The following is a 25,878-nucleotide window of genomic DNA, read 5'->3' on the forward strand; positions in this document are numbered from 1 at the left end:
TAGCCTCTCCACAAACATGTGTGACCCTCCAATTGGTAATTACTTTTTGTTTAGTTTAGAATGAATACTCACCCTAATTAGTGTCAATTAGTTTAGTTGAGTAGTTTTAGCTTAATTAGTCATTAAATTTTTATTGTTTGAATAAAACTAAATTATTTTAATTTTGATACTTTGTAAATTTTTAAGACAATTCTCTGAATGATCGATACTCTGCTTGTTATTATACTATCTTTTCAATATGTATATTTGCGTCGGTAGAATTTTAACTGACACTTTGCAACAGAGATGATGATTCAGGCATGCTCGTTCCTTTGTGTTCCTGAGACTTCGTCATGAGTGTGTTCCATGGTTTGGTTGGTATGTGGCTGGTGGAGGTTTTTGGTCAATTAGGTGGAAGACTTGTCATGACATTACCGGTGATGGAGGAATAAAATTCATTTTTTTTAAAAAAAAAAAACAGTTCAATTACATGCTGTATGGTAAGAGCATGAATCTATGATGTTGTAGCCTATGACAAATTTGTTCTGTTAGTGTAGATCGGTCATGTGGAGGAGAAAAAGAAATAGGAGAAAATTTGGTAGATCGGTCATAGCACACGTTATTATTATTTTTTTAAAATTTGGTACATATATTACATAGCACCATAAGATTCATGCATATGATACATGGAGCATCTCTCTCTTATTTTAAATTTTACAGCTCATTGGCATGGCTTGTTTCAATTCGGTGCCGTTTTCTGCTTGTTTAATCTTGTCTTCTCGATGTCAATTATTGGACTTCAATGGTCTTTGCTGGGATTGTTTAGAGGGTTTAAGAAGCTTAATAATGCATTTTCAGTCTTTCGTCTTTGGTTGGATGCATTGTTGTCTTCTGCACATATTATCGCCCTTACTCAGAGTCAATTTTTCTTTTTTTCCTATGTAGAGTTTTTTTTTTTTTTTCTAGCATGGGCGGCTTATTCTTTTTTTTTTTATACAAGTCACCCATTCTAGAAATTTCCCCCATCACTTTCTTTTGTACTTTTGTTTTTTCTTTTCTCATTTTTTATTTGGAGATCAAAAGAGAGAATGGAGTGAAACTCTCTTTTATTTTCTCCTTTCTTCATTATTGTTTTTCCATCTATTTTTTACTTCTCATATTGGTTGTTGTTTATACTTAAGTCCTACGGTTTTTTGAGAATGGAGTGAAATTCTTGTTTATACTTGATGTGATCAACACCCTAATGCTAGCAGTTCCAGTCCATTTATTTTAAATTTATCAGTGTCCTTATCCTTACCACAAGACATTTTGAAACCATGTAGTCGGGAAACTCGAAAGGCAATTGAAGTCGAGTTCAAGTCATAGTCATCTTTGTGGAAAAGATTTTCTTGGGAATTGAAAATCCTTTCCAATTGCATCTCAATGTCATTCTCAAAGTGATATGACACACCAAGGCGGAGTAGTGTGTCTATGAATTTAACGTTCTCCATTGGATCAGCTGTAGAAGCTTTCAACATCTCCTTCACTTTCTCTTTCAATGGAATTATTTCTTTCGTTAATGAATTATTTCTCCTTATTATTATTTTTTTTTAAATTTGGTACATATATTACATAGCACCATAAGCTTCATGCATATGATACATGGAGCATCTCTCTCTTATTTTAAATTTTACACAAGCGTTTTATATATTTTTTTTGGCCAAACATATAATACAAAGCATTGGAAACAAGCGCTAGAAACACCGTTCATTAAACATATCCAAGCACGAAGAGAGACAGAGAGGATTGTCTTTACATGCGTACTGGATCAACGAACAAGGCACGGATGTCATCTTTCACATATGGATCAGGATCTGTGAACCCATCTCCATGCTTGTAAAACAAATATGTTACTCGAGCAAAGTTTAAAATTCGTAATAGGAGATCTCTGGGGATTGCAGTTGGTCTCATGCATTCTTCATTAATATCCTTCCATGCATCTTCAAGCTTTTTCTTTAAGTCATGGAGCGCATCTTTCTCTGAGAGGTTGTGTTGCTTCATGTAGCATTCAACACTAGAAGGACAATGCTCTCTCAATTGCTCGAACTATTTAGAACGAGGGATGTGCGAATGATTAGAATATTTCTTATAAAGTAATAATCTTAGCTTTCATTGGATTACTTTAACTTTCATCAGAGTTACCATATATATATATACCTTATGTGACGCTATGTCATCCATGATACGACCGATCATATTTGCAGCTGTCATAATTCTGGGTTCTGTTTGCAGCCACTCAAATGCCTCTAAACCTGCGATTGTCCCCATTCCTATAAATGATGTTGTTATTATTGGATCATAAGTGGATGTCTTCATTGCAACCCTCATATACTCCTCGAATGTTGGTACATAACCATCATGGCACCATTTGACCTCTGCTTGATAGTTGTTGATTAGTCCTATGAACTAATTACAAATTGCCAATTAGAGAGAAAAACATGTCAGAATGCCTTAACTCATTTGTTGTTAATTACAAGAAGCAAAGGGGGAAATGTGAGCTTGATGATTCTTACAGCATCTTTTGCGTAAGGGACAGTGTAGGATCTTCCTTCCTTTCTAGCCTCGTCTTCTATTTCATCAAAAACGTCTAGCACAGCCTTGCAAATAACTTTGGTGTAATCTTGCAACTCATCAAGAGCAGAAATCTCCCATCTGAAAAGAAAGTGTAGGTTTGTTTAAATATTTTTCAATGAATAACGCATGGGTTTATTAAATATATATGTGGCATCCCTTAATTAATTTCCTGTACTAGTACTAGTACATACTTACCTACGTATGGACATATATATATATATATATATGTGTTGAATTTTAGAATGGATATCTAACTTAAAACTAGTTGACAAAAGGTGGAGAGGTTTTTATTATATTTATATATCTATGATACAGGGGAATTCAAACTCTGTTCTCTAGGCAGACGATTATGCACTAACCAATTAGTCAAATAATAGGGTGCTTTAACAGATGTAGGATTTCTTTTATCACAAATTCAATCAATATATGCTTAGCCAGATAAAGCTAACCACAACTTGGATATTAGAATTAAGAAAGACTGAAGAAAAACCTCTTTAATGCATCCGTGAAACGTTGAAGTTCTTGAGGAGTCCCATAAGCATCGAATGTGTCATCTAGAATTGACATAAGAACCAGCATCTTAGTAAGAATTATCCGCCAACGTGCATAGCGAGGTTCAAAATACAATGAATTTATCCATGTGTACACCTCCACATATCTCTCTCTTGCATATGAAAGCTCAGATGAAAAGTCGTAGTCCTCCCAAAACCTTGCAACAATAAATCCCATAAAAAATGTATGTAAAAGTCATAAAAAATTCCATCCACAACATTTTGCTAGGAATTCAAATCCATAATTGCTTTAATTCTTTTATACCTTGCAATTTGGCTTATTTCTTGTCGGTGAAGGACTTGTACTCGATTAAAGTCTAGTTTTGCAAACGTAAGTAGGGTTTCGTTTCTGGACTCTTCCTCCTCATAGAAAGAGATATAGTTCCTTGCCTCTAGTCTTGGAGGGCATTTGTTTAATGGGTTGTCTAGGGCATTCATTATTTGCTTTGCAAGATGAGGGCTTGACTTCGCTGCCAAAGGCTTCAAGTTGGCCTTGGTGAATGCAATGGCCTCCTCTAATATAAGCTCTCCATGAACTCTTAGATAGGCAGCTTCATACAGGCTTAGCATTCCCCTAATGTCATCGACTAGGGATTCTTTGAACTTACCAACACTGCCGTCCTTGAACTTTTCAAACACACCTGATTCACATATCACTATTTTGTTATGGAATATGGGCCATTAAATAAATAGGAATTGTTACGCAAGCACACGTCAAATATAAAAAATAACACGATTGGGTAGGAGGTTTTGTTTACACAGTTGGTTGGTTTGATATTCTGTTTGTGATAAGGTCTATTTAGCACAATTAAAGAGAAGTAATATCTTCTGTTTGTGATAAGGTCAGGAGAGTGTCTGGTACCTGAACCTTTAATGCTTTTGTTTGTTTCCCTTGCTTCGGTTTTTATTTGTTTTGGTGTAATGAGTCTGGTTAGGTGCAGGTGAGGTGAGGTTTGAGTTTAGGGTGAGAAGGGGGATATGTTATGGCGCTAATATTTGTGTCTGTATCTCCTGTCCTGGTCCCTGAAACCAGGTTATGTATCATATGCGATACTAATAAAATCTGATATAGATTGAGAAATAAAATAATAACAACAACAATAATAATAATAATAATAAAGATGCCATATATATGAATCATAATTAAATATCTTCACAAATAACCAAGAACTATATATATATATATATATATATATATATATATATATATATATATATATTGCATTGCAAAGTTTAAAATGAAAAGCAAGATTGTGTTCTTCAAGCCTATTTGGCCTAGTTTCTTTTTTTTAGTTTAAAAGCTATTATAAACCTCTTATGAAAAATAATAGCTTTTAAAATTAAGTTAAAATTATTTAGTAAGTTGTTTGCTAAAATAAATTATATAAGTTTTAATTTTAATTAAAATTATTACAAAGGGTATTTATATTATCTTCAATCACCTAATAAACTAAAGTGAAACAAATTTGCTTTGAGTTTATATACGATTTCAGATATTAGAATCAAATGAATCTGTAAAGAAATGGAACAATTTTTAAACTTATGTAGTAATAGTATTAAATTTTTATTGATGCCTCAATTCCCCAAAAAAAAAAGAGAAAAGAGGAAATGATGTATTTAACAGTAAAATCTTTTTTGGTGAGGAATAGAGAAAACCTTTAAATAATATCTACATGCAACTTTGAATTTTGAGTCTTTTGTAAGAACAAAAAATCCTAGGTCTTATTATTCTGTTGCTAAACCTTTTGTTTTTTTTTTAATAGTCTTTGTAGAGAGAGGTAGAGGAGAAAGAGATCACAATTTACGTTGAAGAAGGGTGATTTATAGAGAGAGAAAGAGGAGAGAGAGGTTGTTTGAGAGAGAAAGGGATATTTTTTGAAAAACTAGCGTATTTTTAAAAGAAAAAAAGAGAAAGCTCTTTTTTGGAGCTTTTCTTTGAGGTTTTTTTTTAAAAAATTTTGTTTTTGAAAAAAATTATTTTTTAAGAGCTTCTCATAAATCTTTTTCGACATGACACTTCAACTTTTAAAAAGAAGATAAACTGAAAAAAAAAAAACTGACCAAACAGACTCTTTGTATCATACTTTACGTGATCAACACCCTAATGCTAGCAGTTCCACTCCATTTATTTTAAATTTATCAGTGTCCTTATCCTTACCACAAGACATTTTGAAACCATGCAGTCGGGAAACTCGAAAGGCAATTGAAGTCGAGTTCAAGTCATAGTCATTTTTGTGGAAAAGATTTTCTTGGGAATTGAAAATCCTTTCCAATTGTATCTCAATGTCATTCTCAAAGTGATATGACACACCAAGGCGGAGTAGTGTGTCTATGAATTTAACGTTCTCCATTGGATCAGCTGTAGAAGCTTTCAACATCTCCTTCACTTTCTCTTTCAACGGAATTATTTCTTTCGTTAATGAATCAAATACCTGCGCACGATTTGAAATCCAGAATCAAAAAAGAAACCCAGTTCATTTGATTCATCTCTTGAAATAATATGTAAAGTAACATTTCAATCCAGCTGCCTAAAATTTTAAAGCTTGAAATTCAGTTTCAGGAACATGAAAAAAGCATGCAATACGTGAGAATATATATATAAGAGATGCAAGAATATTACCGAGTCACTTGAGGGAAGGGAAGGGAATTGATCTCTCCATATATTTTTAGAGAAATTTGCCACTGGACGCAAAACATGGCACTCTCCTTTAGAAGACATTTTTCAGACAACTCTTAATTTGTTATGCTAGGCTTCCCAACCCCAAGCCATATTTATAGAGGCTCGAGAGCAACCTTAGCATATATTGCAGAAGAGGTATTATTTGGTATCTTGCAAATTACAGTACTGGACTGCTTCATCCAATGGATAATGATTATTTAAAAATAGTGGCGGATCCAAGATTTTGTATGAGAGGTGGTGAATAATCATTTAAGATCATAGATTGAGTCAATGATTCGATTCGGAATAAAAAATTAATAACTTAAATTATAACATAAAATTTTAGTAACAGTTTAAATAAAAATTTCAAATGCACCTACATAAATAGACATAAAGTAGAAAAAAAATTAACATTAGATTTTCACATTACGCATCGTAAGCTATACTCAATGTGCTTTCTTACTTTCAAATTCATTAATGACTAAATCCGTGTCAATAGTCTTGTCAATCTCTTTCTTAAAGGATAAGTGAACTAGCAAGAAATCATCCATATATATCTTATTATGCAACCTCATCTTTACCATTTTCATGGTTGAAAATGCACATTCTGTAGTTACTGTAGAAACTAAAAGAGTTAAGATAAATTGAATCAAACATCTAGACGAGGATATACAACTGATTGTTTTGTCTTTAACATTAACTGGCATAGCTCTATCCACAGTTGATGACTCCATGTTGCCAAACTTTTATCTTCTAGAAGAGGCCAAGAAATTAATGACTCCATCCATTGTTAAACATATCCAACAACCAGACTAATAATAAGCAACGTACAACTTGCAACCTCACTCCCTTAATCCATAGAATTCTGAAAATTCCTCCTCCCTTAAAACACCCTGCTTAGACAATTCATCAACCTAACAATTAGCCTCTCTACAAAGATGTTTTACCCTCCAATTGGTAATTACTTTTTGTAAACTTTCAATTTGCACCAGAAATTGCCTAAACCTCCATGGAATTTTAGAAGGGTTGAATATGACATTCAATGAGTCACTTTCTACCCATAGAAGTTGTGAATTCTTCAAAAATCTGTTGAACAATAAGAAGGCCTCCTTGATGGCTAAGATCTCTGCATGATTGGTATGGCATGTACCAATTTGCTTAGAGAATTTAATAATAATTTCTCTTGGATCATCTTGTAAAATTCCTTCAATTCCTGCCTTACTTGGATTTTTAAATTCTTGCTAAGATTAATCTTGAATTAGGTATACATAAATTTCAATTATAATACCTTACCTAAATTCATTTTCCTAGATAAATATCTCACATAATGAGTGCTACTAATTAATGCATGTGATCAAGATAACAAAAAAAAAGTTCCATTTGCAATTGGTTTACAATAAATGTTGGATGATGTGGTTTTGATTCATCTCTTGAAATAATATGTAAAGTAACATTTCAATCCAGCTGCCTAAAATTTTAAAGCTTGAAATTCAGTTTCAGGAACATGAAAAAAGCATGCAATACGTGAGAATATATATATAAGAGATGCAAGAATATTACCGAGTCACTTGAGGGAAGGGAAGGGCTGCATATGACATTCAATGAGTCACTTTCTACCCACAGAAGTTGTGAAAATTCCTCCTCCCTTAAAACACCCAGTTTAGCCAATTTATCAGCCTCACAATTAGCCTCTTTACAAGTATGATATAGAGTTATTTGGACTTAATTTTAATAGTAATTTAGGTTAGTTATTGTGGTAATGCATAAAAAATTAGCGAGTTTCATTTAAATTATTTTAAGTTAATTAATTTAGGTGAGTCAATCTAATCTTAATTAATTTTCTACTTAATTTGGTGTTAATGTGATTAAGATAGGTTGCTATTAATTTATTTGTACTTTTGTATGTGTTTAATGAAGGAAGACTTTTAATGGAAGAAGGAGAGCAAGTTGGAGGTGCAGACTTTCACTGCCATGTTTTGGTATTTTGATCAAAACTCTCTCTAGATAACTCCAAATGTGTTGATTCTTATGCTATTAGAAAGTTAAGAGAAAAAGATACAACTTTCATGTTTACTACTTCACCTACTTTGGCTTGAAAGGTGGTAAAAAATCTTATCAAATTTGAAATACTATAGTAGTTTTAAAGCAATTACGATTTCTGCTAATTATATGGTGGAGGCCACGACTCACGTAATTTGATGAGGAAATTCTTATTAGAATTGACTTCCTTCTTCAACCAACTTGGTTTAATTCAAAACTTTATAAAAACAGCATTTCGAAGGACTTTTAACAACAAAACAAATACTCGTAGAACTTTGTAAAATCCTTGCTCCCAAATAACGTATGCCTCTCTTAAATCTTTAATGTCAAAGTTATTCCACAAGAAATATTTAGTCTCCTTAATAATACTTATATTGCTACTAAAGATGAGAATATCATCGACATACAAACATAATATGACACACCCAAGGTTAGTAACTTTAATATAAACGTATTTTTTAAAGTCATTTATCAAAAATCTCATTTGACAAGATGACTTGATAAAATTTCTCACACCATTGCTTTGGGGCTTGTTGTAATCTATATAAGGATTTCATGAGTTTACAAACTTTATGCTTCTGACTGAATATGACAAATCCCTCCGGTTGTTCTCAATATATTTCTAACGTCCATTTAAACTAGAAAAAAAAAAAGAAAGAAGAAAAGGGGAAAAATTTTCAATAAGCAGAAAAGGGACAAAAATTTCAAAATTTGAGAGTAGAAAGGATTGAACCGGATCCTTTCCAAAGCAATTCATTTGAATTGTTTAGGGGTGACAAAATTATATACTTTGAATTTTATAAATATAAAAATTAAAAAATTAAAAATTAAAAAATTAAAAAATGAAGCGTGGCGGCTGCAACCCCTCTCTCTGCGCCTCTGTTTAAGAGAAAGACAAAAAATCACACATTACCAATCAAATTTCAACTTGTGTTTTAAACATTTTTTTTGAAAAGTATGTAATTTTGTTGTATAATGCCAGAGTCAAATCCCACTTTGGGCTTTTTCGTTACAAGCATAAAAATATAAACACGTAACCCCAAATCCAAATTAGAGAGATTTGATACAGACAATGAAGACGCAGCCCTGTCAAGCCTAGATACATACAATAGCGAAGACGCAGCCCTGTCAAGCCTAGACACAAACAGTGTCCACTCCACTCCCAGACAATAGCTCGTGTTGTCCAAAAACCGTTCCAAAACTCTTTGCTGATGAAAACTGTGCTTGAATGCGTGAATCAACTAAAGTCTAGACATCAGTACTAGCTGTCCAAATCCCATACGTTAATCAACTAACGCCTGAAACCCATGCAAACACTGAACCCATCACCTCTCCCCAAATCATTCGCTGCTGTAGACATCAAGTCCGTCCCAACAATCTCAATTCCAACATCCTGATTATTCAAACCTCATCTCTTCTATTTTATCTTTTCTATTTTTTTTTATTTTTTCAAACCATACTCAAAATCAGAATCAAACTCTTATCTTCTAGAAGAGGCCCATATATTATTGACTCCATCCACAGTTAAACACAGCCAACAACCAGACTAATAATAAGCAACGTACAAACTGCAACCTCACTCCCTTAATGCATAAAATTGTGAAACTTCCTCCTCCCTTAAAACACTGTTTAGCCAATTCATCACCCTCATATTTAGCCTCTCTACAAATATGTGTTACTCTACAATTGGTAATAACTTTTTGTAAACTTTCAATTTGCACCAGAAATTGCCTAAACCTCCATGGAATTTTAGAAGGGTTGAATATGACATTCAATGAGTCACTTTCTACCCATAGAAGTTGTGAATTCTTCAAAAATCTGTTGAACAATAAGAAGGCCTCCCTGATAGCTAAGATCTCTGCATGATTGGTATGGCATGTACCAATTTGATTAGAGAATTTAATAATAATTTCTCTTGGATCATCTTGTAAAATTCCTTCAATTCCTGCCTTACTTGGATTTTTATGTTCTAAATTCTTGCTAAGATTAATCTTGAATTAGGTATACATAAATTTCAATTATAATACCTTACCTAAATTAATTTTCCTAGATAAATATCACATAATGAGTGCTACTAATTAATGCATGTGATCAAGATAAAAAAAAGGTTCCATTTGCAATTGGTTTACAATAAATGTTGGATGATGTGGTTTTGATCCTGGAACCCACGACTGTCCTTTCTTGCTCCGATTTTGCAATGATACTTTTCTACTACTTTCTAAAAAAAGATTATGAGGAATAGTCTTTCTTAATGAGGGTATTTCAAAAATAATCATCAAAATAAATTTAATTATTTTTAGTCATTTTTAGCCATAACTTAACAAAAATACCCTTGAAACTATTTTAAATAAATTAAACCATTCATCACAATTTCTCCCCATTTGTGCTTTCGATTTCTCTCTCACCATCTTACTATCTCATTCTCTCTAATTTTATCGATTTCTCTCTTTGGCATTCGTGTACAATGCTCTCGATTTCTCTCTCTCACACTTTTAGATTTCTCTTTTCTACGTTTTAAGACACCAAGAGATGATTAGATTTCTCTTTACTACTTTTTTAAGACACCAAGAGATGATTTTAATGTGTTTGGGTGGGTTGCTATTTGGGGAATTTAATTTTTAAGTATTTTAGATAAAACTAAAACAGCAGAAATGATTACAGATGTTTGACATAGTTTTTAATTGAATCAATTCAGGACTTAGACACCAATAAACTCAAATATTTGAAATTTAAAAACCAATTTTTTCAAAGAATTTTTTTTTATTTTTAGTCGAAATAGATATTTTAGATAAGAAAATTTGTATTTTGATTTATGAAAATATGTTAGAAACACTTTAATCGGTGCCAAATTGTCAAAAAAAAATTAAGAGAGTTGAGAGGATTTGAAGTTTTGGTTCATAAGTAACAACAACATTTTATTCATTAAAGTGTAACAAAATTTGTTTGAATATGACATGTAACAACAATATTTTTTCAATATAGTATGTAACATTAATATTTTTTTTCAACATGGTGTGTAACAACCTTTGTAACCATGGCATGTGACATGTTTTTGTACATGATGTGTAACAACAGTATTTTTTTTTCAACATGGCGTGTAATAACCTAACCATAGTGTGTAACATGTTTTTATGCATGACTTGTAATAACCTAACTATGACGTGTAACATATTTGTGTACATGTTGTGTAACAACAAAATTTTTTTTCAATATGGCATGTAACAATCTAATCATAGTGTGTAACATGTTTTTGTATATGATGTGTGACAACCTAACCATGGCATGTAATATGTTTTTGCACATGGCATGTAACAACAGTATTTTTGTTTCTACATGATGTGTAACAACCTAACCATTCCGTATAACATGTTTTTGTATATAGCGTGTAACATCATAACATGTAATTTCATTAAAGGTAATTTTGTCCAACTTAACTAAAAATAGTTAAAATTATAAATAAGGCTATTTTTAAAAACATTTTATCTTTAAAGGTTATTTTTAAAAATTCGTCAAAAAAAATGTTGGATTATGTCAGTGTATAGGAAAAAAAAACTCTTGACCAGATTAATAATTTGATATCTTTTTTTCTTCTAAAAGTAAAATTACTCTCTTGACCCTCATAAGAAAAAAGCCTTGTTCGCACCTTGCTTGGAGACTTTGTGTCCTTATTGCCAATTGGTGTGATTTGATGTTCTCGATTGAGTTTTGAATTCTTTAGATGAAAAAAAAAAGAAGACCAAATTGTCTTTCTCCTAGCTAGCACTAGGCTTTGTAGGCGTAAGCAACTCCAATCTCCATACGAGTTATATGCAATTGCCATAAGTGTAAATTACCATAACAGGTTGGATATTTGGATAGTTTTATGGTTTATTAAAACCCAACTTGTGACCTTGTGATTTCAACTCCAATTAAAGAATTATGACCTCTATCCTTTAATTGGGATTCATCCATGACAAAGATATAAAATAACATTCTACTTATAATAAACATTTTAAATTTTCGGCATATGTTAACATGGTTACACATCCTTTCTTCGAACAAATTATGTAATATTTCATGATTTGTGGAGCTAACGATGTGATAGTTGTTAGTCCTTTCTTCCAACAAATTATGTAATATTTCATGATTTGTAGAGCTAATTATGTGATAGCTGTTAGGAGAATTAATTTAGGCAACATAGTTATAATTGAAATGAAAGTAAGTTTTTGGTTGTCAAAATCAACATAAACTAGGAACGTACCCACACTATGCAGCGAGATTTACAATGAATGAAAAATTTAGTATAATAATATCATGATTTTTTTAAATGTTTGATTGATGCGAATTTTGTGAAATTGTATCAACATTTGATATTAAGAATTGTAAACAATTACATATTGTAACAACAAGTGAAACAAAAGTATATAACATATGATAAGAAAAATAAAAATAAAACTGAATATCATTTATACATCTTTAGCTTCATCCCGCTGATCAATATTTTATATACGTAAAGAAATAGTTTGGTACAAAATGTACAAAAAGTCTTTCAATATGTTTGAATAATATTATAAATTATAGTAATAATAATAAAAGGAGTAATCTTAAATTTGAAATTACTATAAATAATAGTAGTACTAATAACATAAAGATAATTATTTTAAAATACCGACGTTTTAAAAAAAATTTCTTGTGCCTTGTTGTTAGAGAAAACTTTTTATTTTAAATAATTTTTAATTTTTAAAAAGATTTAATTTTTTTATAACTTAATTTTGATCATTCAAATAATGAAATAAAATTAAAATTGAAAAGATGTAATAAATTATAAAAGTCATTATTCATCAACTACGTAATTTATTTTATAAACTTATTAAAATAAAATGAATATTAATTACACTTATTAAAATTTATTAATTTTAATGATGAAATTTTGTAAATTATTTTCAATTTTAATCACTACTTTATAATCCTATGCTTTTCTAATTGCTTAGAAATATTTTACTTTGTGAAAAATAATCTTGGATGCCCCAATAGTGTACTTTGGTAAGTAATTATTAAATTTATTCAATTATTATTTTATTTTTTATTTAGAAATATTCTCGTTTTTCCATTCTTTCCCTCTTTCCTTCGTTGTTTTGCTCTCTCTATTCTCTGAAAAATCTGAAACAACCTTTCATATTAACTCTATTTTTCTTTATATTTTTTGCTCTTTGATTTTTGATGGATTTTTCTTTAGATTTTTTATGTTATTCTCTTTGGGTTTTTGGGGTTGATATTTAGGTTTTGTTAATTTTGTAGTTTGAAGCTTGATTTTGTGCTTATAGTTCGAAAATGCTAGTTAGATTATGTTGGTGTCGGACTGGTTGCTATATATGTAGATTTTTAGGGATTTTCTAGTTTCGTTTTTGTAGGTATTGTCGTAACGTGTGGATCCGAGAACCAGACCGCTAGACGTGAGAATTACTAGGAGTTGCTACCAATCCTTTTTCATAGGTGGGATTGACCATCTATTGACTCGATTCTAATCGATGGGATCCTAAATAAATTTTAGGTCTGTCAAAAGAACGTTATACTGGCCTACGATTTTTACGATTGGGTTTGGAAGTATTGTTATGCACAAGGAAAGATTATCACCCTCGTGACGCTCGTTCCATTAATGGTACCACTTAATTATAGGTTGGAGCTTGAATTCTTAAATTTATTATGTTTCCTTAGTTATTATTTATTTAGCAAATTAAAATATTTTATTTGGTTTTACAGGAGTGAAGTGCACATAATGCACTCGTGAAATGCATGGTATGAAATATAAATAATGTTGGACGAAAACCTTTTACTGAGGATATTTTTCGAATCCACCTGTCATACTGATGGGATCTGAGGATATTCTCTCACCTAAAGAATTATTCGGGAAACTTGCCTCTGTAAATTTGACAGATAAATCTCATTCTCGGATAATCATACACGTTTTAACAAAATTAATAATTTTGTGAATGCAGTCCTATTATGAGCAAAAGCCTTCTTATTAAAAATATTCTCTGAGCCCTCCCATCATACAAGTGGGATCCGGAGATATCCTTTCACCTAGGAAACTTTTTGAAGAAAACTTGCCTCCGCAAGATCCTTCGGAAACTCCCATCATCAGGACTTATACTCATTTACATAAATATCTACATGCCATGACATTTACGATGCAATAGTGATGTGTGATATGCTTATGAAATTTATTATTTTGTTTCTAAGTCTTCCTATATCTTCTTCGTTAATTGTTTAAGATTTTCCATTTTTATCGTTTCTCTTTATAAATATGTATTTATGAATTATATATTTTTCTATGTTATTTAGGTGTATATCTATTTTACTACATAAATTTTCTTTTTACTCAAACTCTATAGTCTTTAAGCAAGATATCTTATTTCATGATTGTATATATTTGGATTTGACTTCTCCCTCTTTTTATTATCTATCATATTCCCTTTTTGTAACCATTATAAATTTATTATATATATATATAACTAAATATTTACCCTTTTATACTTTAAATGTATTCATTATTATGAATTTACCATCATTGAATGTTTTATTACCCTTTATTGATTTATTGTCATGAGTATTATTATTTGTCACAATTTTATATTTATCTTTTGACACCTTAAGTGAATATATATATCATTTATTCTTTTACAGTTATTATTATTCTTATTCTATTCATATTTTGACCAATTTATTATATATAATTTTTATTTATTTAAAATTAGAAACATCAAAATTTCACAATTAAGACCTTCCCATCATACTAGTGGGGTCTTAATTTAAATCTCGAGCCTAGGAAAAATTTATTAAGAATTACGACTCTTTGCGTTTCTGATGAACATCTCATCATCGGTACAACTTATACATTATTCCTATAGTTAATATTATGGTATTTTAAGATTCAATTTTCTAAGTTTGATTCTAATACATATTTTATTATAATTATCATTTGACTAACTTTACTATTTTTCAATATTTAACATTAAATGTTTTCCTTCTTTTTTTTTTTTTTACCTACATCAAAGTTCCTTGTGACTAAATATTATACCCTAATGTAATCATACATATCTTTATATATTCCTTTATATTTTTTTATATCCAAGTAGGCCCCACCAACAACTCAATAATTTCCAATTTTACTTAATTTAATCCATATTTTCTTTTATGCCAACCATTTATTTGCTTTATTCATTTATTTTTTATTTTTTATTATTTTCTTTATCTACCTAGACCTATTACTGTAAACATATTTCATTTAGACATTTATTTTTCTATTTTACATATATGTTTCATTTATATATTTGTAGTAAATATTCTCCTAAGCTTAAGTTCTTTTTATAACTAAACATTTTCTAAAATATTATTGGTTTTATTTTTATTATTTTATATATTTTTTTTTCTATACTTATTTTTATATTATTCTGTTTTTATTAATTTCCTAACCCTAAAAATATCATCACGAAATTTTTAGAACATTATACTAAAAAATTTAAAATTAATCTTATATCATCAAGTAATAAAGCTTAAACTAAGTAAATTGGGTTAAATCCAAACAAACTATATCACAAAAGCCCAAGCAACCCAAATTAGTTTTATGGTATTTTTAGAAAAGATTCTTTTGGCCTCATTTGACTTATTAGAGTAAACTTTGAGGTTTAGAAGTGAAAAATTTTAATTTCGGTATAATTTAGAGTATATGGGTAAAATGATAATTTTATCACCCTAGGGGCAAAACAGTAATTTTCCACCACCAGGACATTTTTTCAGCACATGGTCATCTCTTATCTTCATTTTGACCATTGACTAATTGTGTGGTGGAGATAAAAAGGATTAAAATTTTAAAGTTTTAAAAACGGACCAATGACATGATGCCACGTGTCATGCCTTTATTAATTTATTATTTTCCTTTTTAAAAGGCACAAAAATCAGCTCATCTTCCACCCCATGGCCGGCCAAACCAGCAAGAAGGGAGAGAAAACAAAAACAAAACCCTAGGGAGAGAAAATCAAAGAAAAAGTGTGAATTTTCAAGGAAATTAAGTGAAAAAGGTATGATTTTTCAAGCTTAGCTTAAGATTTATCATTTCCATGCATTTCCCATCATTTTCCATGGTTGAATCATGTGATTTGAGGATGAATTCAATTCTGAAAAAAATGGGTTAGGAGAGAGAAACTTGTTAGATTAATTTGATTCTAAGTTATGTTATTGTTTTAAGTTAGTTTAGCATATTTAGGAACAAAACAACAAGAAAAGAATTTATTTTCCTCCATTACCATTATTGGCCGAATTTTCTAGGGGAATATTGGCTGATGATCTTGATGTTTATTTGAGGAATTATGATGAATAATGATGAATTATGAGTCTAGAAAAATAATGAGAATTTTCGGAGCAAAAATAAAAATTTTTACCCATTAGGGGTATTTTCGTAATTTGTTACCGAGACTGATAATTTGCACCACACTGAGGAACATTAAGTCAATTTGGGTGCAATTGAGGCATACATATCATAGGTTGTGGCCCCCGCCATGCCTAACCGCCAGTCGATGACCTAAAGGTTACCTAGCTAGAGCTCACTTGTGCACGAAGGTCACAATTAACCGAAGTGACAGTCGGCCTACTCTCGACGCACTTGGTTTGTCAAAACCATTTTCAAAAATCACATTGAGGTTTCCAAGTCTTTCGCTTAAAACCATTTGAAACCAAGGTTTAATAACCTTTCAAATTAATTTTCACATAAAAAGGCATGGTGTATTCTTTTATTCAAAGATCGGACTAAAACCGGTACTCCAAACTTGCATTTTAAATCATTTAACAATTGCAAAATTCTAAAATGTTGCCACTTCATTTTTGTTGGACATTTTTAACACAACATCTTAATTTATACCTTATATCGTCTTCCAATATTTATAGAAAACTCGACAATGCCATAGTATACACAATTATGTGTACTACACTTCTTGAATCACATCAATACTATTTTTTATTTTATAAAGGGAATTCAAATATGTCATTAATTCTACTTGCACCGCAATCAAATCAACCTTAAATTACCAATCATGCATGTTTATATAATCATTCACAATTCCTCTACCTTGACCTTTTATCAAACTTTCAACATTTAAGTAGTCTTAAGCATATCAAGCTCAATAAGCCACTTGTAATACTGAAATAGCCAATAAATCAAGTTTAGGATCATTTCCTTTTTACGTTTGATCAGATTATGCTCACCATCATGTGGAGAATACTCAAAATCGGTTTATGTGTTTTATTCTCATACAAAACGATTATGTTTAAACACAAAACGATTTAGCGGAATCATTTATTAAACACTTTAAACTGTTACAAGGTCATTACTTATGAAATTTAAACTCTCAATTTTTGTTTGGGGGTATGCCATTTTGGATGCAACAGCATTTGTATGCATCAAGCCAAATGAGTTAATAAATTCTCTCTTATACGATTAGTTTATGGTCAAGAATCAAATATTTCTCATATAAGAATTTTTGGGTGTGTGGTTTATGTTTTAATTGCTCAACCACAATGCACAAAGATGACTCCTTAAAGGAGATTAAGAGTATATGTTGGATACGAATTGTCATTTGTAATTAAATATTTAAAATTATTAATAGGAGATTTATTCTTGGCAAAGTTTTTCGATAGTCATTTTGATGAAATAATTTTTTCAACATTAGGAGGAGAAAATAGGTAGTTGGAAAAGGAAATTTCTTAGAATGAATTATCATTATTTAGTTTTGATCCTCGCAGAAATCAATATTTACTTAAAGTTGAAAAGATAATTCTTTTACAAATTATAGTAAATCAGTTACCAATCTTATCTACTGACCTAAAGAGAATAACTAAATCTCATATACCAGCTGCAAATTCTCCTATTAGCATTGATGTCCCTATAGGACAAGGCATGCTAGAAGCGTGGAGATCAATTGGTTCCAAAGATAAAATTCTCAAAAAAGAAATGGAGCAAATATTCAAGATGATAAGAAAAAGGAAGTAGAAACTTTAAAGGAGACTCCTGACATAATTGATAAAAATTTCAAAAGATATTCAGGTATCTGAAATCAGTGAAAATAAAGAGATCTCAATAAATTATGTCATGATGGGAGATGAAGGAACTAGTAAATAAACACCGATGATATTTTTGTCTATAATATAGAGTTCAATATTATGAAAGAAAATGAGAATTTTGAACCTACATCTATTGAAGAATGTAGACATAAAAATGATTGGCCAATGTGGAAAGATGAAATCAAGGTGGAATTCACTTGCAAAACATGGAATTTTTGGACCTGTAGTCTGTACACCAAATGGTGTAAAACCAGTGGGACATAAATGGGTTGTGTGAATATGAAATGAGAAAATTGAGATTATGAGATATAAAGCATGGCTTGCCACACAAGATTTTACTCAAAGATCTAGCATTGAAGATGAAGAGATATATTTTTTGTGGTGGATGTAATTACAATTCTATATTAACTAATCTGACAATATATGGGAAGAATGAAATACGTCTAATGAATGTAGCTATAGCCTATTTATATGGCTTATTTGATATCGATATCTATATGAAAAATCTTAAAAGATTTAAATTTCTTGAAGCACAAAATTTAAATTTTTGAAAAATTTACTCAATCAAATTAAATAAATATGCATATGGACTAAAACAATCCAAACACATATGGTATAATTGCCTTAGTAAATATTTGTTAAAAGAAAGTTATAAAAATGATCCTATATGCTCATGTATTTTTATAAAAAGATTCAGGTATGAATTTGTGATAATTACTGTTTCTGTTGATGACTTGAACATTATTAGAATTCCTAAAGAGTTATCAAAAACTATGGATTACTTAAAGAAAGAATTTGAGATGAAAGACTTTGAAAAAAAAAAAAAGTTTTGTTTAGGTTTTCAAATTGAACATTTGATAAATGGAATTTTGGTCCATCAATCTAATTATATAATTAAAGTGCTAAAATGATTTTATATGGATAAAACATATCCATTGAGTTCACCAATAGTTGTAAGGTCACTAGATGTGAAAAAGAGACCCTTTCCAATCTCGTGAAAGTAATGAAGAATTTCTTGGTGATGAAGTACCATATCTCAATGCCATTGGAACACTAATGTAACTTGCTAGCAATGCATGACCTGATATATCATTTGCTGTGAATTTATTAGCAAGATAATTCTTCTCCAACTTGAAGACATAGGAATAGAATTAAATATATACTTCGATATCTCTGAGGAGTAATGGATATGAACCTATATTATTTAAATGCATTAAAATTGGATTAATTAGCTATGCAAATGTAGACTATTTATCTGATTCACACAAAGCTTGATATCAGACAAGTTACTTATTTACATGTGGAGGTACAACTATTTCATATTGTTCTGTAAAACAAACTATATTTGTTACTTCCTCTAACTTTGTAGAAATTTTAGCAATTTATAAGGCAAGTTGTGAATGTGTTTGGTTAAGATCTGTAACCTAACATATTTGAGGAACATGTTGCTTTTTAATCAAGAAAGAAGTTTCAACAACATTAATGAAGATAATACCGCTTGCATAGCACAGTTAAAAAAAAGATACATTAAAGGCGATAAGATAAAATATATTTTTCCAAAGTTCATCTTCACTCATGTTCTTCAAGAAAAAGATGATATTAGTGTTTAACAACTTTGTTCAAGTAACAATCTAGCAGATTTGTTCACCAAAACCCTTTTTACTGCAACATTTGAAAAGTTGGTATAAAAGATCAGAATGCCCTATTTTAAATATCTCTATAATGCAATCATTAAGAAGAGTAAAATACGCATTGTACTCTTTTCCTTCATCAAGGTTTTTCCCATTAGATTTTTCTTGATAAGGTTTTTAATGAGGTAGCATTTCAAAAGCATATTGTTAAAAAGAATTATATACTTTTTTTCCTTCACTCAGATTTTTGCCCACGAAGTTTTTTTCTTGTAAGGTTTTAACGAGATACAATGAAAATTCAAGGAGGAGTGTTATGAATATTTTTGTGAATATCCATTTATATTATTTATATCTAGATTTGGATGGAGATTAGGATTTAATCCATCAATTTAATCCATTAGTATTATCATCATCTTGTAAATTCAATGTTATTAGCCTATAAATAGGCCTTCTCATTTCATTTGTAAATACACACTTGAATAAGATCTTCTTGCTCCCTCTTAATACTGTCTCTCCCTCCAAATACATTTTCTTACATTTCTCTTATAATTATTATTTCAAATTATATTTCATAACAAAAAAAGATTTATATGAGTTAAAGGGTAGGGTTTAAAAAAGAATCTAATAAAAAAAGAGGGGAATGGCTTGAAGAATTTTTAAGAAAAAAATTTCAAAATTTGAGCCTAGAAAGGTTTTGAACCCGGATATTTAAAAATTTAAACCAAATTTCTTACCATTACTCCAAAGAAGTTCATTTAAAATTTTTTAGGCGTGGCAAAGTTACATATTTTGAATTTTGTAAATATAAAAATAAAAAAAATTAAAAACTGAGGGGTGGCAACTAGTTCCCCTCTCTCTTTGCCTCTGTTTAAGAAAAAGATAAAAATGAAAAAAAAATCACAACCGCAAAAGTAAGATAAATTTGGCACCTACATTTTCATATAATGTTTTTCTTTTTTTTTTTTTTTCATTTTGTGAGTAATTGACTATGAATAATGATTAATGACATGTGAGAGAATTTAAGGCATGATGCTTTAGATTTGACAATTCTTTTTCGTTTGACGACTACATAAGACTTGACACATTACCAATCAAATTTCAACCATGTTTTTAAATATGTTTTTGTATTTTATTTTATTTTGCTGATTAAAACTATGCTTGAATGCATGAATCAACTAAAGTCTGAAACCCATGCAAAATCATTCGCTGCAGTAGACATCAAGTCCGTTCCAACTATTTCAATTCCAACATCCTGATTATTCAAACCTCATCTCTTCTCTTCTCTTCTATTTTCTTTTTTATCTTTATTTTTTAATTTTTTCAAATCAGAATGAAGCTCTTATCTTCTAGAAGAGGCCAAGAAATTAATGACTCCATCCACAGTTAAACATATCCAACAACCAGACTAATAATAAGCAACGTACAACCTGCAACCTCACTCCCTTAATCCATACAGTTCTTCTACCGACACCTGGGTTCCTTTGCCACCAAAGTTTTTGGTCAATTAGGTGGAAGACTTGTCATGACATGACCGGTGATGGAGGAATAAAATTCATTTTTTTAAAAAAAAAAAAAAAAACAGTTCAATTACATGCTGTATGGTAAGAGCATGAATCTATGATGTTGTAGCCTATGACAAATTAGTTCTGTTAGTGTAGATCGGTCATGTGGAGGAGAAAAAGAAATAGGAGAAAATTTGGTAGATCGGTCATAGCACACGTTATTATTATTTTTTTAAAATTTGGTACATATATTACATAGCACCATAAGATTCATGCATATGATACATGGAGCATCTCTCTCTTATTTTAAATTTTACAGCTCATTGGCATGGCTTGTTTCAATTCGGTGCCGTTTTCTGCTTGTTTAATCTTGTCTTCTCGATGTCAATTATTGGACTTCAATGGTCTTTGCTGGGATTGTTTAGAGGGTTTAAGAAGCTTAATAATGCATTTTCAGTCTTTCGTCTTTGGTTGGATGCATTGTTGTCTTCTGCACATATTATCGCCCTTACTCAGAGTCAATTTTTCTTTTTTTCCTATGTAGAGTTTTTTTTTTTTTTTCTAGCATGGGCGGCTTATTCTTTTTTTTTTTATACAAGTCACCCATTCTAGAAATTTCCCCCATCACTTTCTTTTGTACTTTTGTTTTTTCTTTTCTCATTTTTTATTTGGAGATCAAAAGAGAGAATGGAGTGAAACTCTCTTTTATTTTCTCCTTTCTTCATTATTGTTTTTCCATCTATTTTTTACTTCTCATATTGGTTGTTGTTTATACTTAAGTCCTACGGTTTTTTGAGAATGGAGTGAAATTCTTGTTTATACTTGATGTGATCAACACCCTAATGCTAGCAGTTCCAGTCCATTTATTTTAAATTTATCAGTGTCCTTATCCTTACCACAAGACATTTTGAAACCATGTAGTCGGGAAACTCGAAAGGCAATTGAAGTCGAGTTCAAGTCATAGTCATCTTTGTGGAAAAGATTTTCTTGGGAATTGAAAATCCTTTCCAATTGCATCTCAATGTCATTCTCAAAGTGATATGACACACCAAGGCGGAGTAGTGTGTCTATGAATTTAACGTTCTCCATTGGATCAGCTGTAGAAGCTTTCAACATCTCCTTCACTTTCTCTTTCAATGGAATTATTTCTTTCGTTAATGAATTATTTCTCCTTATTATTATTTTTTTTTAAATTTGGTACATATATTACATAGCACCATAAGCTTCATGCATATGATACATGGAGCATCTCTCTCTTATTTTAAATTTTACACAAGCGTTTTATATATTTTTTTTGGCCAAACATATAATACAAAGCATTGGAAACAAGCGCTAGAAACACCGTTCATTAAACATATCCAAGCACGAAGAGAGACAGAGAGGATTGTCTTTACATGCGTACTGGATCAACGAACAAGGCACGGATGTCATCTTTCACATATGGATCAGGATCTGTGAACCCATCTCCATGCTTGTAAAACAAATATGTTACTCGAGCAAAGTTTAAAATTCGTAATAGGAGATCTCTGGGGATTGCAGTTGGTCTCATGCATTCTTCATTAATATCCTTCCATGCATCTTCAAGCTTTTTCTTTAAGTCATGGAGCGCATCTTTCTCTGAGAGGTTGTGTTGCTTCATGTAGCATTCAACACTAGAAGGACAATGCTCTCTCAATTGCTCGAACTATTTAGAACGAGGGATGTGCGAATGATTAGAATATTTCTTATAAAGTAATAATCTTAGCTTTCATTGGATTACTTTAACTTTCATCAGAGTTACCATATATATATATACCTTATGTGACGCTATGTCATCCATGATACGACCGATCATATTTGCAGCTGTCATAATTCTGGGTTCTGTTTGCAGCCACTCAAATGCCTCTAAACCTGCGATTGTCCCCATTCCTATAAATGATGTTGTTATTATTGGATCATAAGTGGATGTCTTCATTGCAACCCTCATATACTCCTCGAATGTTGGTACATAACCATCATGGCACCATTTGACCTCTGCTTGATAGTTGTTGATTAGTCCTATGAACTAATTACAAATTGCCAATTAGAGAGAAAAACATGTCAGAATGCCTTAACTCATTTGTTGTTAATTACAAGAAGCAAAGGGGGAAATGTGAGCTTGATGATTCTTACAGCATCTTTTGCGTAAGGGACAGTGTAGGATCTTCCTTCCTTTCTAGCCTCGTCTTCTATTTCATCAAAAACGTCTAGCACAGCCTTGCAAATAACTTTGGTGTAATCTTGCAACTCATCAAGAGCAGAAATCTCCCATCTGAAAAGAAAGTGTAGGTTTGTTTAAATATTTTTCAATGAATAACGCATGGGTTTATTAAATATATATGTGGCATCCCTTAATTAATTTCCTGTACTAGTACTAGTACATACTTACCTACGTATGGACATATATATATATATATATATGTGTTGAATTTTAGAATGGATATCTAACTTAAAACTAGTTGACAAAAGGTGGAGAGGTTTTTATTATATTTATATATCTATGATACAGGGGAATTCAAACTCTGTTCTCTAGGCAGACGATTATGCACTAACCAATTAGTCAAATAATAGGGTGCTTTAACAGATGTAGGATTTCTTTTATCACAAATTCAATCAATATATGCTTAGCCAGATAAAGCTAACCACAACTTGGATATTAGAATTAAGAAAGACTGAAGAAAAACCTCTTTAATGCATCCGTGAAACGTTGAAGTTCTTGAGGAGTCCCATAAGCATCGAATGTGTCATCTAGAATTGACATAAGAACCAGCATCTTAGTAAGAATTATCCGCCAACGTGCATAGCGAGGTTCAAAATACAATGAATTTATCCATGTGTACACCTCCACATATCTCTCTCTTGCATATGAAAGCTCAGATGAAAAGTCGTAGTCCTCCCAAAACCTTGCAACAATAAATCCCATAAAAAATGTATGTAAAAGTCATAAAAAATTCCATCCACAACATTTTGCTAGGAATTCAAATCCATAATTGCTTTAATTCTTTTATACCTTGCAATTTGGCTTATTTCTTGTCGGTGAAGGACTTGTACTCGATTAAAGTCTAGTTTTGCAAACGTAAGTAGGGTTTCGTTTCTGGACTCTTCCTCCTCATAGAAAGAGATATAGTTCCTTGCCTCTAGTCTTGGAGGGCATTTGTTTAATGGGTTGTCTAGGGCATTCATTATTTGCTTTGCAAGATGAGGGCTTGACTTCGCTGCCAAAGGCTTCAAGTTGGCCTTGGTGAATGCAATGGCCTCCTCTAATATAAGCTCTCCATGAACTCTTAGATAGGCAGCTTCATACAGGCTTAGCATTCCCCTAATGTCATCGACTAGGGATTCTTTGAACTTACCAACACTGCCGTCCTTGAACTTTTCAAACACACCTGATTCGCATATCACTATTTTGTTATGGAATATGGACCATTAAATAAATAGGAATTGTTACATAAGTAGACGTCAAATCCAAAAAGAAGAAAAAGGAACAAGATTGGTGAGGAGATTTTGGTTGGTTAGATGTTCTGTGTGTGATGAGGTCTATTTAGCACAACAAATGATAAGTAATGTCTTCTGTTTGTGATAAGGTCAGGAGAGTGTATGGTGCTTGAACCTTTAATGCTTTTGTTTGTTTCCCCTGCTTCGGTTTTGGAGAAAGGTGATTTACAGAGAGAGGGAGAGGAGAGGAAGGTTGATTGAGAGAGAAATGGACATTTCGTGAAAAATTAGGGTATTTTTAAAAGAAAAGAAGAGAAAAGCTCTTAACAGGAGCTTTTTTTTTTTAATTTTATTTTTAAAAGAAATTATTTTTTTAAGCCCTTTTCAAATTTTTTTTTTACTTTTAAGAAGTAGATAAACTGAAAAAAAAAAACCAGACTTAATTCGTATCATACTTTATGTGATCACAACCCTAATGCTGACAGTTCCAGTCCATTTATTTTAAATTTATCAGTGTCCTTATCCTTACCACAAGACATTTTGAAACCATGTAGTCGGGAAACTCGAAAGGCAATTGAAGTCGAGTTCAAGTCATAGTCATTTTTGTGGAAAAGATTTTCTTGGGAATTGAAAATCCTTTCCAATTGTATCTCAATGTCATTCTCAAAGTGATATGACACACCAAGGCGGAGTAGTGTGTCTATGAATTTAACGTTCTCCATTGGATCAGCTGTAGAAGCTTTCAACATCTCCTTCACTTTCTCTTTCAACGGAATTATTTCTTTCGTTAATGAATCAAATACCTGCGCACGATTTGAAATCCAGAATCAAAAAAGAAACCCAGTTCATTTGATTCATCTCTTGAAATAATATGTAAAGTAACATTTCAATCCAGCTGCCTAAAATTTTAAAGCTTGAAATTCAGTTTCAGGAACATGAAAAAAGCATGCAATACGTGAGAATATATATATAAGAGATGCAAGAATATTACCGAGTCACTTGAGGGAAGGGAAGGGAATTGATCTCTCCATATATTTTTAGAGAAATTTGCCACTGGACGCAAAACATGGCACTCTCCTTTAGAAGACATTTTTCAGACAACTCTTAATTTGTTATGCTAGGCTTCCCAACCCCAAGCCATATTTATAGAGGCTCGAGAGCAACCTTAGCATATATTGCAGAAGAGGTATTATTTGGTATCTTGCAAATTACAGTACTGGACTGCTTCATCCAATGGATAATGATTATTTAAAAATAGTGGCGGATCCAAGATTTTGTATGAGAGGTGGTGAATAATCATTTAAGATCATAGATTGAGTCAATGATTCGATTCGGAATAAAAAATTAATAACTTAAAT

At 31.1% G+C, this 25,878-nt stretch overlaps 2 protein-coding genes across 3 annotated transcripts; both read right to left on the bottom strand.

The window, feature by feature from the left end:
• Positions 1–1,614: 1,614 nt before the first annotated feature.
• LOC148761845 (valencene synthase-like) lies at positions 1,615–22,224 on the bottom strand. 2 transcript variants are annotated; one of them, XM_088807907.1, is made up of 7 exons: positions 5,764–5,874; positions 5,302–5,575; positions 3,409–3,784; positions 3,083–3,301; positions 2,532–2,670; positions 2,176–2,424; positions 1,615–2,064 (listed from the first exon to the last, which is right to left on the bottom strand). In XM_088807907.1, exons 1-7 carry the CDS (start codon positions 5,860–5,862, stop codon positions 1,771–1,773), a joined length of 1,650 nt encoding a protein of 549 aa, XP_088664033.1. In that variant the 5' UTR covers positions 5,863–5,874; the 3' UTR covers positions 1,615–1,770. The 2 variants fall into 2 exon arrangements, with proteins under 2 accessions (XP_088664033.1, XP_088664034.1); XM_088807908.1 differs by lacking the exons at positions 5,302–5,575; positions 5,764–5,874 and adding an exon at positions 21,964–22,224.
• A 77-nt stretch (positions 22,225–22,301) lies between these two features.
• Positions 22,302–25,622, bottom strand: LOC148761846 (putative terpene synthase 6). The gene is made up of 7 exons (XM_088807909.1): positions 25,512–25,622; positions 25,050–25,323; positions 24,096–24,471; positions 23,770–23,988; positions 23,219–23,357; positions 22,863–23,111; positions 22,302–22,751 (listed from the first exon to the last, which is right to left on the bottom strand). Exons 1-7 carry the CDS (start codon positions 25,608–25,610, stop codon positions 22,458–22,460), a joined length of 1,650 nt encoding a protein of 549 aa, XP_088664035.1. The 5' UTR covers positions 25,611–25,622; the 3' UTR covers positions 22,302–22,457.
• Positions 25,623–25,878: the final 256 nt, after the last annotated feature.

This window comes from Theobroma cacao, chromosome 7 (assembly GCF_053813885.1).
Source record: "Theobroma cacao isolate CCN51 chromosome 7, ASM5381388v1, whole genome shotgun sequence".
NCBI lineage: Eukaryota > Viridiplantae > Streptophyta > Magnoliopsida > Malvales > Malvaceae > Theobroma > Theobroma cacao.